The sequence below is a fragment of the Haliotis cracherodii genome, unplaced genomic scaffold (genome assembly GCF_022045235.1).
Source record: "Haliotis cracherodii isolate W230 unplaced genomic scaffold, xgHalCrac1.p SCAF_11, whole genome shotgun sequence".
Lineage (NCBI taxonomy): Eukaryota > Metazoa > Mollusca > Gastropoda > Lepetellida > Haliotidae > Haliotis > Haliotis cracherodii.
Window position 1 is genome coordinate 2418217 of NW_027266266.1, and position 17516 is coordinate 2435732.

The 17516-nt window shown below is 44.4% G+C and overlaps 1 protein-coding gene across 1 annotated transcript; it reads right to left on the reverse strand.

Moving 5' to 3' along the window:
• Positions 1-949: 949 nt before the first annotated feature.
• LOC139456089 (cytochrome P450 3A8-like) lies at positions 950-13705 on the reverse strand. Its single transcript, XM_071237611.1, has 14 exons — positions 13555-13705; positions 11729-11822; positions 11241-11293; positions 10929-11025; positions 9887-10003; positions 9378-9466; positions 8829-8974; positions 8180-8304; positions 5442-5553; positions 4101-4258; positions 3358-3446; positions 2458-2595; positions 2146-2308; positions 950-1408 (listed from the first exon to the last, which is right to left on the reverse strand). Exons 1-14 carry the CDS (start codon positions 13632-13634, stop codon positions 1331-1333), a joined length of 1539 nt encoding a protein of 512 aa, XP_071093712.1. The 5' UTR covers positions 13635-13705; the 3' UTR covers positions 950-1330.
• Positions 13706-17516: the final 3811 nt, after the last annotated feature.

The window sequence follows — 17516 nt, forward strand, 5'->3', positions numbered from 1 at the left end:
GTACACAAGTTAATTGAAAGTAATTGGGTTTGGGCTGACTATTATTGAAGGGGGGGGGGGGGGGGGGGGGGGGGAGGGTATTTTATGCAAATACGCAGCTTACCTGCAGCTCTGCAATATGCATAGTTGAAACATCTTTCTTCCAACTTGTATTCCGAAATGATGTTATTCGGAAATTGTAATTATGTTTGCTTTTCCTCCTGACCAAGTCAGGTACAAATGAGTGAGTTAGGTTTAACGCCGCTTTTAACAGTATTCCAGTTCCACCATGACGTGTCAGCTTGGTGTGGGAGGAAAGCCCGAAGTGATGCAGGTCTCAGACGTTTACCACTTTGGTGAAACCCACGAGCACGGGTATGGTGCTGACAATCCTAGAAACATAATTAGGGCGAACCGAGATTCAAACCCACAATCATAGGTTTCTGGCGTGCCCAAGGGACGCAACTCTGCACAGCGCATAGCGGCGCCTTCAAATGAGTACTAGTACATCTAAGTGTTCAAACATCTTTCTCGTCCATGCTGACTAATATATTGCAAATATACGTCCCTATGTGGCGTGGAATCTGTGATGAGCTGTGTCAGAATAGGTCTTCAGCAACCCATGCTTGCCGTAAAAGGTGACTATTCTTGTCATAAGAGGCGACAAACGGGATCGGGTGGTCATGCTCGCTGACATGGTTGATGTAGGTCATCGTATCCCAATTGTGTGGATCGATGCTCATGATGTCAATCACTGGATTGTCTTGTCCAGACTCGATTATTTACAGACCGCCCTCATATAGCTGGAATATTGCTGAGTGCGGCGTAAAACAACAAGCAAACTAGTGTGGAACTACATCACGTGTAAGCTTCCATGGTATTTGAAGAGGGTGTAAGTTTCCACCTCACACCCACAAGGACAGAACACGAGTATTTGCCATCAATTAAATACACAGAGACAAACTTAGTCTGAACAATTTATTGAAGTTGAGAGCACGGGGCGCGATAATGAACGGATCTGTGACTTGATGTGTGTTGTCTCTGTGATAATGATGGAGATACTGGTCTCATTCGGGAATTACACGGGAGAGAGTGTGTGAGTTGGGTTTGTCTCCGCCTTGAAGGGTATTTCGCTATAGCATGGCTGTCAACCTCAATGTGGTTGGAAATACACATCGTAAAACGTCATCACTTCGTAGAAACCAACACCGCTCACCAACGAAAGATCCCAATCAAAGCGAAAATTGATTCAAACCCCCAATCATGGAAACACATGCTTCTTTAACGTAACTGGTTTAAAATATTGGCATATGCTGAATTAAAACAACAGTTAAACAACATCATGACGTGTCTATGTTCTTTTGTCCACTCGGAGGTAGATACCGTTCTGTGCTCTCACGAAACCTCCCTTCTCCAGTTTGGGCGGAATCTGAAAATGAAAATACGCTTTGACGCCATGGTTTTATTCTAACGGATGACCGTGTACCGGTTGTTGTGTATTGAAACGACTTCATCCCTTTAATGATTGGTCAGTGAGGACAGGGAAATAATTCTTTGGTTTGTCCTTGATACATTGCCCCGGGGGAGTCAGGCCAGAAAGGGCCCCCACTAGTCCTGCACCATGACCGTGGAATATATTTATTTTATGAAAAAATAATAATCTAGAAATGCATACAAAAGCAAGTCTAGCCAGCTCAAGCTAGCTCTATTAATCAGCATAGGGATTTTTTTTATTTTTAGAGTCAAGAAGGATATTGTGTAATATAAGATTTCAGAGACTAAATGTTAGTCTAGGTCCCCACCAATATATGCTTGTACAGGGAGACTTACTAGATCCGGTTGTCAGGCTTGGTGACTTGGTTGAGTGAGAATCATCGTACCCCGTCATCGTGTCGGTATTTGCTTATGATATCAATTACTGGCTTGTCTGGTCCAGATTTGATTTACAGACCACTGTCATGTCGAATATAGCGTTAAACAACAAACAAACAGGGATATAAGCGTGATTTATACCTATAATACAAATGAACACGATATGGTAACAATAATTTCTCTAAGTGATCACTTTACTATGGAATTAACTTAACCCCGAATCGCCATCGGCAAGATTTCTCGAAGGCTATGTTTCCTGGTATTATATTTCAAGGCTATATGTATCTACTCTACCTCAGTGTCTGGCGCTGCACGGAACCGGAAGTGTTGCAGAACTGTCACAAGCGCCATCTTGAATTCTAAAAATGCCAGCCTCATTCCCACACAATTCCGGGGACCGATGCCGAATGGAGCAAAACAGTAATCGTGCATGGCTGTCTTGTTCACGGGGAGAAACCTAAAACAAACAGGATCCAGTGAGTGAGTGAGTGAGTTGGAAGGGTTAAACGTTATTTTTCGTAATGTGAGGCTCCATCATCACATGTCAACTACCAAATGAACAACAAAATGGCGCATCGTGGCAAGCCATGGATGGTCGCCACACACCTGTCAGGCTCGAACCTCTCTGGTTCCTTCCAGAACTCTGGGTCGTGGTGCATGGCGTAGATGGGGAAGTTGACGGACGTCCCGGCCTTGATGAGGTAACCCTTAATGGTTATGTCGTTCTTAGCCATGCGAGCGAATCTGGAAAAGATAGTAGCAGACAGTAGCACCACACAGGCACTGGCGTAGGAACTGCTTCTGAATCTGTGTTCAAAGACCCTGAATGGGATGAGTGAGTGAGTGAGTGCCTGAGTGCCGCTTGAAACAATATTTGCGGAATTAGATTCACTCATATTATTTGTGATAACCTAATTTCGTTCTATTAAACAAATCATTGCGTTACAATAAATATTTGCATAATCATAAAAAATATCTACAAAAATTAGTGTTCATTTTCGATTCTGATTATATTATAAGCACGTGTTTATGAATCACTACCGAACAGCGATGGCAACAGATGTTCGCGAAATGTTGAGCGTATCCTACCCCATGGTGGCACCCGTCAGAAACACATGTAAAGCCACCGTCAGCAGTATTCTAGTTCTATCCAGACGTCATATTAAACCAAGCATTATAGTCAGGGCGTAACTGGGACGACTACGGATCCTGGCATGACAAGGGATGCAACTTTGGACAGCGAATTGCGGCGCCTTAGTCCACTAGGCCAGCCGTTTTGTGCAGTAGTCGAGCTATTTGACGGCGGCCTGTAAATACTTGAGTCTGGGCCAGACAATCCAGTGGTTAATGTTATAAGTAGCGATCCATGTCTTCGGGTTAACTACCTGTCTGACCACCCGATTCATTGGGTAGCCTCTTGGAACAGGGCCCCGTTCCACAAAACGATCTTAGTCGTCAGTGTTGAATGGGAGTTAAGATCATTTTCTCTCTCACTCACTCACTCACCTTGACGCTGGAGGGTAGACACGGAGTGTTTCCAGGAACACACGCTCCAAGTACGGCAACGTCATCACATTGTCATAGGTAGCCAGGTCCTGGAATTAAGCAAACTCTCGACTTCAATGTAGAGGAATTCTTTCTTGAACGAAATTCTTTTGCATCCAGTAAATCCATACTATCACTGTTACTATAGTAACTACAACAAATGCATGTGGCCAACAAAGTACAACCCATCCAGTAGCGATAACAGAATGATGACCCGGCTAGGCAGGTGTTTATTGAAGGCAGAAGTTTATTGAAGACAGACATTTATTTAAGGCAGAAGTTTATTGAAGACAGACATTTATTTAAGGCAGAAGTTTTTTCAAGGCAGGCGTCTATTCAATGTAGGCGTATATTCAAGGCAGGCGTTTATTCAAGGCAGGCGTATATTCAAGGCGGGCGTATATTCAAGACAGCCGTATATTCAAGGCGGGCGTATATTCAAGGCAGACTTTATTCAAGGTAGGCGTATATTCAAGACGGACGTATATTCAAGGCAGGCGTTCATTCAAGGCAGGCGTTCATTCAAGGCAGGCGTATATTCAAGGCAGGCGTATATTCAAGGAAGACGTTCATTCAAGGCAGGCGTATATTCAAGGCAGGTATATATTCAAGGCAGGCGTATATTCAAGGCGGGCGTATATTCAAGACGGGCGTATATTCAAGGCAGGCGTATATTCAAGGTGGGCCTTTATTCAAGGATCTACCTTGCCCAGATGCTGGTCGATCTCCCGGATGAGCTTGTCCTGACAGTCGGGGTTGGTCGCCAGCAGGTAGGAGGCGAATGACAAGGCTCCTGATGTGGTGTCATACCCCGCCAACATGAACACCACTGAGTTGGACATTATCTCGTCGTTTGTGAGGGCTAGGGGAGAATAATATGTTTAGGAGTCAGCAACTGTCTCAATCTGCATCGACAGCATACCAGAACACAGAACGCAGGTTTTACCCCAGACCTAAAGCAACAATTTTATCCCCTACAAAGTAACAGGGTTTTTTCATGTAAGAGTTTTATCTCGACCATTTATAACAAAGAGCCCCCGAACGAATATAATAACGCATCCCCGACCCAGGATAACGGTTTTCTGCCAGACCTAATGTAACAGTTTTATCCCTGACCGCCTCAGTGACCTAGGGGTAGAGCGTCCACCCGTAGAGCGGAAGGTCCGGGCGCGTCATACTAAAACACGTTAAAAGATGGTATTTGTGGTTACCCTGTCTGGCGCTCGGCATTAAGGGGCTTAAAACAAGGACTGGTCGGCTCGGAGTCAGTATACTGTGTCTGAGTGGGGTATTCATGTTAAACTGTGGCCTGGTATCTCAGTGGCCTAGCACTATAAATCGGCATCAGTCCGGACTAGTACCAGCAGCCACACAAACACGTGCATAAACATCGCTATGTAAGTGCAATAATCTTGGATGCGACGTTAAACCCCATTTCACCTCACCTCACCTTACACAACAATATTATCCACTACCGCAAAAAAGTCTGTAGGAGTTATATAACAGTTTTATCCCACCCCGCAGTTAATGAAGAACCTAATCTACAGAGACAATGGATTGACGACAGCCACAAAGTCCAATGTCAAAAGTCTGGACCGTGACAGGAATTGAACACAGGGCGTTTTGCATAGTACCTCCTTGAATATTTCACAGCCTGAAAATTATGTATTTCGGGAATAGTTTATATATGCAACTGCGTTAGAGTTATGAAAAATGGTCTTATATATATTTTCTATTTATATACATACACATGACCCTAAAATCTGCGACAACCTAATTTCTCCGTGCAACTCTCTTGATGTTTAGGCGGAACATTGGTGCAGTTGTATTCGTGACCACTCGTGACATTCTGGGACAAGCCGAATGATTTTGCCGCAGTATTCATCAACACGAGTGCATTTCCGCCAGTAGGAAGAAGAGACATTCGACTTGTTCCGGAACGACACGAGTCAGTCAGAAAGAAAATGACAGATAGAAAATGTTGTCACGAGATGTAATTTTGGCAGCAGTGACTGTAAGGACATCGGTAAGGATGAACAACTCACGTCGTTTCCTAGTCTTGCTAAAATCCAGTTGAGCGTCCTGGATGTCGTCTGCCTCCATCGTGTTCTCCAGTGTGTGGGTGTTGAGCATCAACTGCAGCATGTCTGGCCGAGCCTGGAGTGAGTGAGTGAGTGAGTGAGTGAGTGAGTGAGTGAGTGGGTGGGTGAGTGAGTGAGTGAGTGAGTGAGTGAGTGAGTGAGCTGTAGCATGTCGGGGAGATCATGTAGGCAGAAAGTGAAGTGAGTGAAAGAGTGAGTGAGTGTTAGATTGTGGGTTTCCGGGAGATCCTGTAGGCATAAAGAGGGGGAGAGTGAGTGTGTGAATGAGTGAGAGAGAGAGAGAGTGTGAGATTGTTGGCATGTCGGGAAGATCCTGTAGGCAGAAAGTGAGAGAGAGAGTGAGTGTGAGATTGTTGGCATGTCGGGAAGATCCTGTAGGCAGAAAGTGAGGGAGAGAGTGAGTGAGTGGATGAGTGAGAGAGTGAGTGTGAGATTGTTGGCATGTCGGGAAGATCCTGTAGGCAGAAAGTGAGAGTGAGTGTGAGATTGTTGGCATGTCGGGAAGATCTTGTAGGCAGAAAGTGAGGGAGTGAGTGAGTGAGTGGATGAGTGAGAGAGAGAGAGAGAGTGAGTGTGAGATTGTTGGCATGTCGGGAAGATCTTGTAGGCAGAAAGTGAGGGAGTGAGTGAGTGGATGAGTGAGAGAGAGAGAGAGAGTGAGTGTGAGATTGTTGGCATGTCGGGAAGATCCTGTAGGCAGAAAGTGAGGGAGTGAGTGAGTGAGTGAATGAGTGAGAGAGAGAGTGAGTGTGAGATTGTTGGCATGTCGGGAAGATCCTGTAGGCAGAAAGTGAGGGAGTGAGTGAGTGAGTGGATGAGTGAGAGAGAGAGAGAGAGAGAGAGTGAGTGTGAGATTGTTGGCATGTCGGGAAGATCTTGTAGGCAGAAAGTGAGGGAGTGAGTGAGTGAGTGGATGAGTGAGAGAGAGAGAGAGAGTGAGTGTGAGATTGTTGGCATGTCGGGAAGATCCTGTAGGCAGAAAGTGAGGGAGTGAGTGAATGAGTGAGAGAGAGAGTGAGTGTGAGATTGTTGGCATGTCGGGAAGATCCTGTAGGCAGAAAGTGAGGGAGGGAGTGAGTGAGTGGATGAGTGAGAGAGAGAGTGAGTGTGAGATTGTTGGCATGTCGGGAAGATCCTGTAGGCAGAAAGTGAGAGTGAGTGTGAGATTGTTGGCATGTCGGGAAGATCTTGTAGGCAGAAAGTGAGGGAGTGAGTGAGTGAGTGGATGAGTGAGAGAGAGAGAGTGAGTGTGAGATTGTTGGCATGTCGGGAAGATCCTGTAGGCAGAAAGTGAGGGAGTGAGTGAGTGAGTGGATGAGTGAGAGAGAGTGAGTGTGAGATTGTTGGCATGTCGGGAAGATCCTGTAGGCAGAAAGTGAGTGAGTGGATGAGTGAGAGAGAGAGAGAGTGAGTGTGAGATTGTTGGCATGTCGGGAAGATCCTGTAGGCAGAAAGTGAGGGAGTGAGTGAGTGAGTGGATGAGTGAGAGAGAGTGAGTGTGAGATTGTTGGCATGTCGGGAAGATCCTGTAGGCAGAAAGTGAGGGAGTGAGTGAGTGAGTGGATGAGTGAGAGAGAGTGAGTGTGAGATTGTTGGCATGTCGGGAAGATCTTGTAGGCAGAAAGTGAGTGAGTGAGTGAGTGGATGAGTGAGAGAGAGAGAGTGAGTGTGAGATTGTTGGCATGTCGGGAAGATCCTGTAGGCAGAAAGTGAGGGAGTGAGTGAGTGAATGAGTGAGAGAGAGAGAGTGAGTGTGAGATTGTTGGCATGTCGGGAAGATCCTGTAGGCAGAAAGTGAGGGAGTGAGTGAGTGAGTGAATGAGTGAGAGAGAGAGTGAGTGTGAGATTGTTGGCATGTCGGGAAGATCCTGTAGGCAGAAAGTGAGAGTGAGTGTGAGATTGTTGGCATGTCGGGAAGATCCTGTAGGCAGAAAGTGAGTGAGTGAGTGAGTGGATGAGTGAGAGAGAGAGAGTGAGTGTGAGATTGTTGGCATGTCGGGAAGATCCTGTAGGCAGAAAGTGAGGGAGTGAGTGAGTGAATGAGTGAGAGAGAGAGAGTGAGTGTGAGATTGTTGGCATGTCGGGAAGATCCTGTAGGCAGAAAGTGAGGGAGTGAGTGAGTGAGTGAATGAGTGAGAGAGAGAGTGAGTGTGAGATTGTTGGCATGTCGGGAAGATCCTGTAGGCAGAAAGTGAGGGAGTGAGTGAGTGGATGAGTGAGAGAGAGAGAGTGAGTGTGAGATTGTTGGCATGTCGGGAAGATCCTGTAGGCAGAAAGTGAGGGAGTGAGTGAGTGGATGAGTGAGAGAGAGAGAGTGAGTGTGAGATTGTTGGCATGTCGGGAAGATCCTGTAGGCAGAAAGTGAGGGAGTGAGTGAGTGAGTGGATGAGTGAGAGAGAGAGAGAGTGAGTGTGAGATTGTTGGCATGTCGGGAAGATCCTGTAGGCAGAAAGTGAGGGAGTGAGTGAGTGAGTGAATGAGTGAGAGAGAGAGTGAGTGTGAGATTGTTGGCATGTCGGGAAGATCCTGTAGGCAGAAAGTGAGAGTGAGTGAGTGAGTGAATGAGTGAGAGAGATAGAGTGAGTGTGAGATTGTTGGCATGTCGGGAAGATCCTGTAGGCAGAAAGTGAGGGAGAGAAGGAAAGAGAGGGAGGGGGAAGGGGAGGAGCAGGGAGACTAACCGATGGATGTTGGCGTCTGTCATCAATAGCTTTATCCATGACTTTGAAGAAGAAGTCTCTACTGTTCCTCTGCATGACGCTCCACCCAACCGCCTCGAACACGGCCTTCGTGAAGGGGAACAGCACTGGGGGGGACAACACAGGTCTTCCGTCAAAGTGATACCAACTTCATTGTTCAACACACATAGGAGCTGCTTACTACAGAAATATGACTTTATTGTTCCAACCAATTGGAGTTGGTTACAAAGGAAAGATGCCGACTTGATTAATTTTCAACCAATGGATTGGTCGGTTACAACAGAATGATGCCGACTTGATTAATTTTCCAACCAATGGATGGGTCGGTTACAACAAAATGATGCCGACTTGATTAATTTTCCAACCAATGGATGGGTCTGTTACAACAGAACGATGCCGACTTGATTAATTCTCCAACCAATGGATGGGTCTGTTACAACAGAACGATGCCGACTTGATTAATTTTCCAACCAATGGATGGGTCGGTTACAACAGCGACATGCGTGAGTGAAATCAAATTTCAAGTCACGTGAGCAATATTTCAGCCATATTGTTTGACATGACAAGCAAATGTTCTACGATTAAACTGGTGGTATAATGACAAACTACTGTGAATGACGTGTGGTCTTACGCGACGTGATGTAAGGGAACGTGAACCCCCCAGACATGGCCTCCTTAGCGTTCTTCACAAACACGTTGTTGGGGTCCACCTGGCTGTCAACGTCCATCCCGAAGCCCGTGCTGGCGATGACGTCCAGGGTGTAACACCCCATTACGCTGAAACATTACATCCAAGTAGCTCTTTGAAATACGTCCCCATCTCATTGCTTCAAATCTTTTGTTTATTTGTTTGTTTGTTTGTCTGTTTGTCGTGTAACGCCACACTCAGCAATATTCCAGCTATATGATGGCGGTCTATAATCGATTCTGGACCAGACAATCCAGTGATTGACACCATGAGCATCGATCCACGATGCATCAACCAAGTCAGCGAGCTTGACCACCCGATCCCGTTAGTCGCCTCTTACGACAAGTATGGGTTGCTGAGGACCTATACTTACCTGGATCTTCACAGGTAGAGTTTATTATTAAAAGCAGGTCTGCTTGGTAACCTCATTTGCAAATTTTTCGAATCGCGATACCGAGATTTGTTTACCGCGTCATATAACACTGTACACACTTCTTCATCTCGACGCTGTCGCCTTCCTTGGACTGGCGTTCTAGGTTCTGGACCAAACTCGCCGTGCAGTTTTGGATCAGTGGAACCATCTGCAGACAGTGGAATTGTTCCTTATACAAGCAGTTTTTGACTGTAGAATACTTAATGAGTATTTAGCTTTTAGCAATATTTCAGCAACATCACGACTGGTGACACCAGAAATGATGCTTCATTTATTGAACAAAATATTGTTTTACGCCGCTTTTAGCAATATTCCATCATATCATGCGGGTGACACCAGAAACGGACTTCACACATTGTACCCATGTAGGAATCGAACCAGGCCTTCGGCGTGATGAGCGAACTCTTTGACCACTAGGCTACCCCACGCCATCGAGACGATGAACTTTAACTACCTGATCTACATTTGTGTTTACGACAATGTGGTACTGAGAACCTTATCTATTTCGGAGTATCCCGGGGGATGTCGCATTGGGTCGCCAGTATGAGTAGTCGTAGCGGTGTTGTACCTGTCTCATCTTGCCGGAGCTGAACGTGGGGCTCAGGACGCTGCGACTGAACTTCCAATGCTCGTCCTCCACCACCGACATCGCACTCCTGAACACCTTGTTGATTGGCTCGGGCCGCTGAAGAAGAATGGTGATTGGTTGTGGAACAACCTAATGATGAAGCCCTATTTGATGACCCCTTTGTTATGTCATTCCATGTAACACTAACTCAAGCTGACGGCACACATAGGACGACAAGAACCACTTTATGGTGTGGTTCACTGAATTCTGTATGTGATTCATGATGTGATTCAATAAATTCCGTACACGTTCATGATGTGATTAAATGAATTCTGGTAGAGCGGAAGGCCGGGGATTAAGACGTTTAAAGACGGTACTTATTGTTACCCTGTCTGATGCTTGACATTAAGGGGCTAAAACAAGGGCTGGTCGGCTCGGAGTCAGTATACTGTGTCTGAGTGGGGTATTCGTGTTAAACTGTGGCATGGTATTTCTGTGAGCTAGCACTATAAAATCGGCATTGGCTCGGACTAGTACCAGCAGTCACACGCACACACACTAAATATGATTATGTTGTAATTCAATTAACTCTCACAACATAAACATGCAGACTTAATTAATGAATTATGAATGTGTTCATGATGTGATTCAATGAATTCTGCATGTGATTATTCATGATGGTGTGATTTCGCTTTTCTAACATTCAACATCAGCCATCATCTAAAGGCCTCCATGATATTAGCTGACTCATTTATATTTAAAGCGCTTCCAGCAGGATGACAGTTATATCGCGGTGGCGGTGCATATCATTGATTTTGACCACTTTAGTGAAACCCACATGCACGGATAGCAAGGTTCGTAATTGGGCAAATATAGGTTTCGCACCCACGATCAGTGGATCCTAGTAGGGGTCAAGGGCCGCAACTCTGCATAGACCATTGGGTCCAGTATCACATATCGCATTTTCTCTGCTTTTATCGGATTGTCGTCCTCCATGAGAGGTACGGTGTGAAACATGTAGCGGAGGTATGTCATGACTTGCCTTCCTGTTGGTGAAGTTGGAGAACTGTTTTACGCAAATCTCTTTGATCATTTCCGGGTCAGACACGAGCATGATGGGAAGGCGGCAATGATAAAACCTGAAATATCATATGAAGCAAGTCTATGTTGAACGATGTTGAGTGTACGAAAAGCCATTACTTTCCTGCAGTCTGTGTATACGTTCTTGTGAATCTTTGAAAGCTGTTTAAATGGCGTAAGAAAACAATAGATTCAGTCGCTTAGACAAATATTGACTGTACGTTGAATAAATATACATACAAAAAATGTCAATAAGGGTTCATTAGAAACTCACCCCACAACTCTTCCGTATTTTTTCACCAGCTCCATATCGTTTCCGATGACGCCCTGCATGGACAAACATAAAAGTGGAAAGTAACACCCCGTTTAACCGGACGGTACCGGTCCAAGTGTAATCGCTCGGATGTGCGGATTAACGAATCATATGACCATACTATTGTCCCGTTTATTGTAGGCATACACGTACCGAGAAACTATTATCGTCCAGTTGTACTGTGTGTAATTCTAATAATATTTCCAGTATCTTGTCCCGTGTGTCTTATAAATACCCCTTTCTAAACAATGTTAAAAGAGTAATAATTTCATAAAAATAGAGTAAGTGAGTAAATGTTGATTTACACCGCACTCGGTAATATTACAACTACGGGTCCTGTGGTTCATCAATGTGTGAGGGGCGGTCGGGTAGCCTAGTGGTTAAATTCCCGGGTTCGATTCCCGACACTCACTCACTCACTCACTCATCAATTTGTACAGGATTCTTACCTCCCTTTTGTAGTTGTCCATGTTTCCCATAAGACCTGGCTTCGGGCCCGGGATGCCCAACTTCCGGAAGTAGTCATGAGTCCATGTCACATACCTGAAAATCATTGCATGATGGGATATACAGATGTAGACGGATATGACGTCTTGGTGTGATATACGAAATATCGGCTATGGTGATCTTGGTTCTAGGCACACCCGTGCTGGCCAATGGTTCAGTTGGTCGCGGGAGACTGTGACGGCCCCGACCATCAACCGTTCGAAGCCCACATTCGGCTCTGTTAATACCACTGGTTTGTCAGCACCATAGTAGTACTCGAGGGTTCCACCATCGTGGTAAATGTTCACGACCTGCGTCACTATGGACCTTGATCCTCACAGGAAGCTGTCACGGTAGACTCATCACTTGTCTCCCGAGGCAAGGTCATATTCTGCACGTGCTTGATTAACACATCCCGTGAAGTGCGCATGCCCGACATGATCATCTACATTAGTACAGGGGACATTCATATACTTGCCGACCCGTGAAGATCCGGGGTAGAAGAGGTCTTCAGCAACCCATTTTTGCCGTAAAAGGCGACTATGCTTGTCGTCAGAGCCGCCGAACGGGATCGGGTGGTCAGGCTCGCTGACTTGGATGATGTATGTCATTGTATCTTAATTACGTTGATCGATGCTCATGATGTCAATCATTGGATGGCGGGTCCAGGATCCATAATTTACAGACCGACGTTATATAGCTTGAAAATTGCCTAGTGCGGCGTTAAACAACAAACAAACAAACAAAGTATATACTTGCGAGATTTGTCAGATTATTGACTAATCCAGTATGTTATACCTCTCTTAGTTCTCGCTGTAGCTAGTTTTAGCAGGAGCGAGAACTAATAAGGTCTGATTTTAATAATGTTGTTATATCTCTATTCTAATAAGATAATTACTCTGGACTCAATGTCTACCATAGTTTTGTTTGGCCAATTCGAAAGACACGTGGAAACAAATAGTCGTCCAATCGAAATACACTCAGGAGCGAGAGAAATCTTGAGCTAAATGTGTGAGAATAAAGACGACGATAGTGACATCACTTGCGAAACGATGCTTTGGTACATCTACTTATCATAATAGACTGGACATACAATACACCTGATAACTTGTACCTGGTTCTAGCAGTATGTCAGCCTTATCACACAGACACACACCAACATAGGATAATTCACATATTGTTTTCTTCCGCGGAATTTAACCACGTGGAAACCTCAGCGCAAGATAGTTGTTCCTCCATATTATTCTCTCGTTTTATATAACAATCATAGAAAAACACACGTTTCCTCCCAACACACACATACACGCACGCACGCACGCACACACACACACGTTCCCTCTCAAAATACAAACATAACGATACACACACACACACACACACGTTCCCTCCCAACACACACAAACACACACGTTCCCTCTCAAAATACAAACATAACGATACACACACACACACACCAAACACACACACACACACACACACACACACACACACACACACACACACACACACACACACACACACACACACACACACCAAACACACACACCAAACACACACACCAAACACACACACACACCAATACACACACATACCATTACACACAGAGACAGATCAATACATAAAGACACACACACCAATACACTCAGACACACCAATACACACGCAGAGGCATACATTTATGCACGCACGTACGTACGTACGCTCGCACGCACGCACGCACGCACGCACGCACGCAACCACTCTTGCACCACACGTTACACGTGCACGAAGACGCTGACTGGACACTCACATGTACAGTATTGCCAGAAGCCCCACCAGACTGGCCAGCAACGGCGTGAGTGATGTCAGCAGCCACGTCAACAGCTCCATCGTTGAAGCTAACAAAACCTCTTCTCAGCTGTGATGTGCCTGCAGAGTGAAGTGTGACTGCGAGTGGAGAGCTTGCCCTCTTAACCAGATAGTAACCAGTGAGTGGTTAGGAACCTAACACACTAACCAATCAGTGAGGAAACATTATCACCTTGACCAAACAAACGTTTGATTACTCACCACCATGACTCACGACCTCCCCCCTTGGAAGATCAACATTTTGACCCGTCTGTGATTAACAGGCCAGACGCTAAAGTCACTCGGGTCCACTCGGCTTATTTTGCTGCCTATATGGACTGGAGACGAGTCGAGCAGTGGTATAGTTTCTTGCCGATAGTACACACGCCCATGGTACAAAGGTATAATGTTACATTGTACGATAATCTTTGGGAATGGTTGTAATATACAGTTTTGTATAACAGTTTTTTTAATAACATGATACATGTACAAAGAAATATTTTGACAGTACATGTCTTGTGCGAGGAAAGCAGTACAGGGCGTATATGAGTTGGGTTTCATACCGTTTGCGTTTATAGTATTTTCTTGTTTGACAGTAATATTTACTGCAGACTAACACAAAGTGAAACTCGTTGTCTATACATTTAAGTCACATTGTTCACACAATTTCAAGGGGTTGGTTGGGTAGCCTAGTGGTTAAAGCAATCGCTCGTCACGCCGAAGGCCCGGGCTCGATTCCCGACATGGGTACAACGTGTGAACCCCATTTCTGGTGTCCCCCGCCGTGATATTGCTGGAATATTGCTAATTGCGGCATAAAACCATACTCGCTCACTCACACAATCTCTTTTCTCTTGGTTCATTAAGGCGTTATGCACGTCCAATCATTAAACCGTGTGCAACTCTAAACGTTTTAATTTTTCATGTCTGCTATCTCTGACATATGGGATTAGATAAGCATAGATATATAGAGCATTTTTTTTTGCTGCAAGTATACTTTAAGTCCTTTTTTGATAATGTATTGTTGATCTTGTCAAACAGCCGACATCGTTTAATAGACATGATACAGCCGAACGTGACTCAAGTTTCCTTGTCATTCGTAGAATGTTGATTAGGACATACATATGAATGAAGACATTGACAACCTCGGTGTGCTTCTTAACAGTGACCTAAATACCGCGATAAACAAGTGCTGTTGTGTGATAGGTCGGCGACAAGGTATTATCCATTTGACTCATAGGTGATATCATTCTACTTAAATAGATCGGGCTCATTCTGCGTAATGTAGGTCAAGGCATGTCAGAGTAGTTCTTGTACGGGCACATCGTTACATGTCTTATCGACTAGTATTGTCTAGCATCTGTCACAACCGGTAAATACCTGTCCAAAATAATAATAATAAGGAGAAGAACAATGGTGATGATGATGATGATGGTATGTTTCGCGGATATATTCCAGCTTTTTCAAAACAAGGTCGGTCGAAACAAAAATAACAATAACTACGTCAATCATTTATTTTTATTTATTGATATGAAAATCATTCTGCCGTGGAGTTATAATTGCAGCTGGAATCTTGAAATACAGACAGTGATATAAAGATGGAAATTATATATATCATATTTTATTGAGGGTCTATTAGCTAGCGAGACATAATACAAATAATTATGTTTATATTTTATTTATTTATTTTCCGGCTGTTTTTCAGTAGGGACGGCGGGCCCGTGAAACGAATATAAAAATGTGTGACCCAACTAACATGACGTGTACCACTTTACCAAATTGCTCCGAAACAGTTTAGTGAAGTTTAGAGTCGGACTATTACGGTTGAGGTGAGGTGAGGTGAAATTGGGTTTAACGTCGCGTCCAAGATTATTGCACTTATATAGCGACGTGCATGTACGTGTGTGTGGCTGCGATTTATAGTGCTAGCCTACTGAGATACCATGCCGCAGTTTAGCATGAATACCCCAAACAGACACAGTATACTGACTCCGAGCAGACCAGTCCTTGTTTTAGTCCCTTAATGCCGAGCGCCAGACAGGGTAACAACAAGTATCATCTTTTAACGTCTTTAGGTATGAAGCGGCCGGGTATCGAACCCCGGGCCTTCCGCTGTCCGGGCGGACGCTCTACCACTAGACACGGAGGCGGTCTATTACGGTTGAGAACTAATGAAGGCAAGTGGCAAAAAATCGATTTATGAGTGAGAAACTGTCCTTTATTTGATAGAGGTATAAAGGACGAATATCATGTCTTACTTCTATATGCTACTTGGGATGCTATTGGAATTAGAGTTTACCAAAGACATGTATCACTGATGCAAATATACACATACATTTAAAAATATAGATGTCTCAACCGACACTGAACAAATCAAATCACTATGCTTGTTTATTTAGCGTATGAAAGAAGAAAGTTTTTGTTAAACATTGTTTATAATTATGTATAAGGCCACAACCGTACTTGTAAATTGTTATTTTTAAACGGGCCCAAGGTTGGTTTGTTGTTTGTTGTTTAACGCCGCACTCAGCAATATTCCAGCTATATGACGGCGGTCTGTAAATAATCGATTCTGGACCAGACAATACAGTGATTTACATCATGAGCATCGATCCTCACAATTGGAAAAACGATGACATGTATCAACCAAGTCAGCGAGCCTCTTACGACAAGCATAGTCGCCTTTTACGGCAAGCATGGGTTGCTGAAGACCTATTCTATCCAGGATCTACAAGGCGTTCATACTGAATAAAGCATTGATTGATTGAAATGCCACATTTCGAGTGACTACTCATGCTACCACATGACAAGTCATGGTCTGGGTGTTTCATTACATTTCACAACATCAGAGTTGTTTGGGACTTTTTCAGATGAAAGAATAATGATTATATGTTTTTGTTGTGTTTGTTTGTTGTTTAACGCCGCACTCCAGCTATTCCAGCTATATGATTGTGGACTGTAAATAATCGTCTGGACCAGACTATTCAGTGATTGACATCAGGAGCATCGATCTAGGCTATTGGGATACGAGGGGCACCCCGATTCTCTGTGCAGTTGCCACCCTGAGGCACGCCAGAAACCTATGATTGTGGGTTCGAATCCCGGTTAGCCCCGATTATGTTTCCAGGTTTGTCGACACCATACCCGTGCTCGAGGGTTTGACCGAAGTGGTAAACGTCTGAGACCTGCATCACTTCGGGCTTTCCTCCCACATTAAGCTGGCACGCCGTGATATAACCGGAAATATGTCAAAAGCGGCGTTAAACCCAACTCACTTACTCATTGGGATACGATGACATGCATCAACCAAGTCAGCGAGCCTGACCCCCCGATCCCGTTAGTCGCCTCTTACGACATGCACAGTCAACCCCGAATCTTCGTGGGTCTGAATATATGTACTCCGTTGGATGACACAATGTCAGTCAGTGTTAAAGAGGTAACTAGGGTTAGTGAGTGAATGCATGTGTGTTACTCCAGTGAGCATTATAACAGTTTTTTCTACTTGTATTGTAACATATGAATGTTTCAGAGGCGCTTATGAATGAATCACAATGCTTTTAAGAATGGCTGTATCACGTACCGTACGCCAGCAGCAGATATTTTTCGCCCGTTTCCAAAGGTTCATGGAAAGTGTGTTTGAAACAATGTTGATAAGTGTTGTTTTAAGTTTCCTTTTTCGGTTATATCTTAGATAAAACACTAAGTCTCGGGTTTTTATCCCTTTGATTCGGGTTTTAAATCTCATATAAACCCTCTGACCTGTTTTATCCTATGCATAAAGAGAAGTAGAAAATGATGATTTAAGTTGTTTTCTTGTCACCCAATGATTTTGCAAGTAATAACATTAAAAAACGTCATATATACTAATAAGACAGCTAGGAGGTATATATTTAATGTGTTGTTGGGAATGGTGTTTTTATTGTT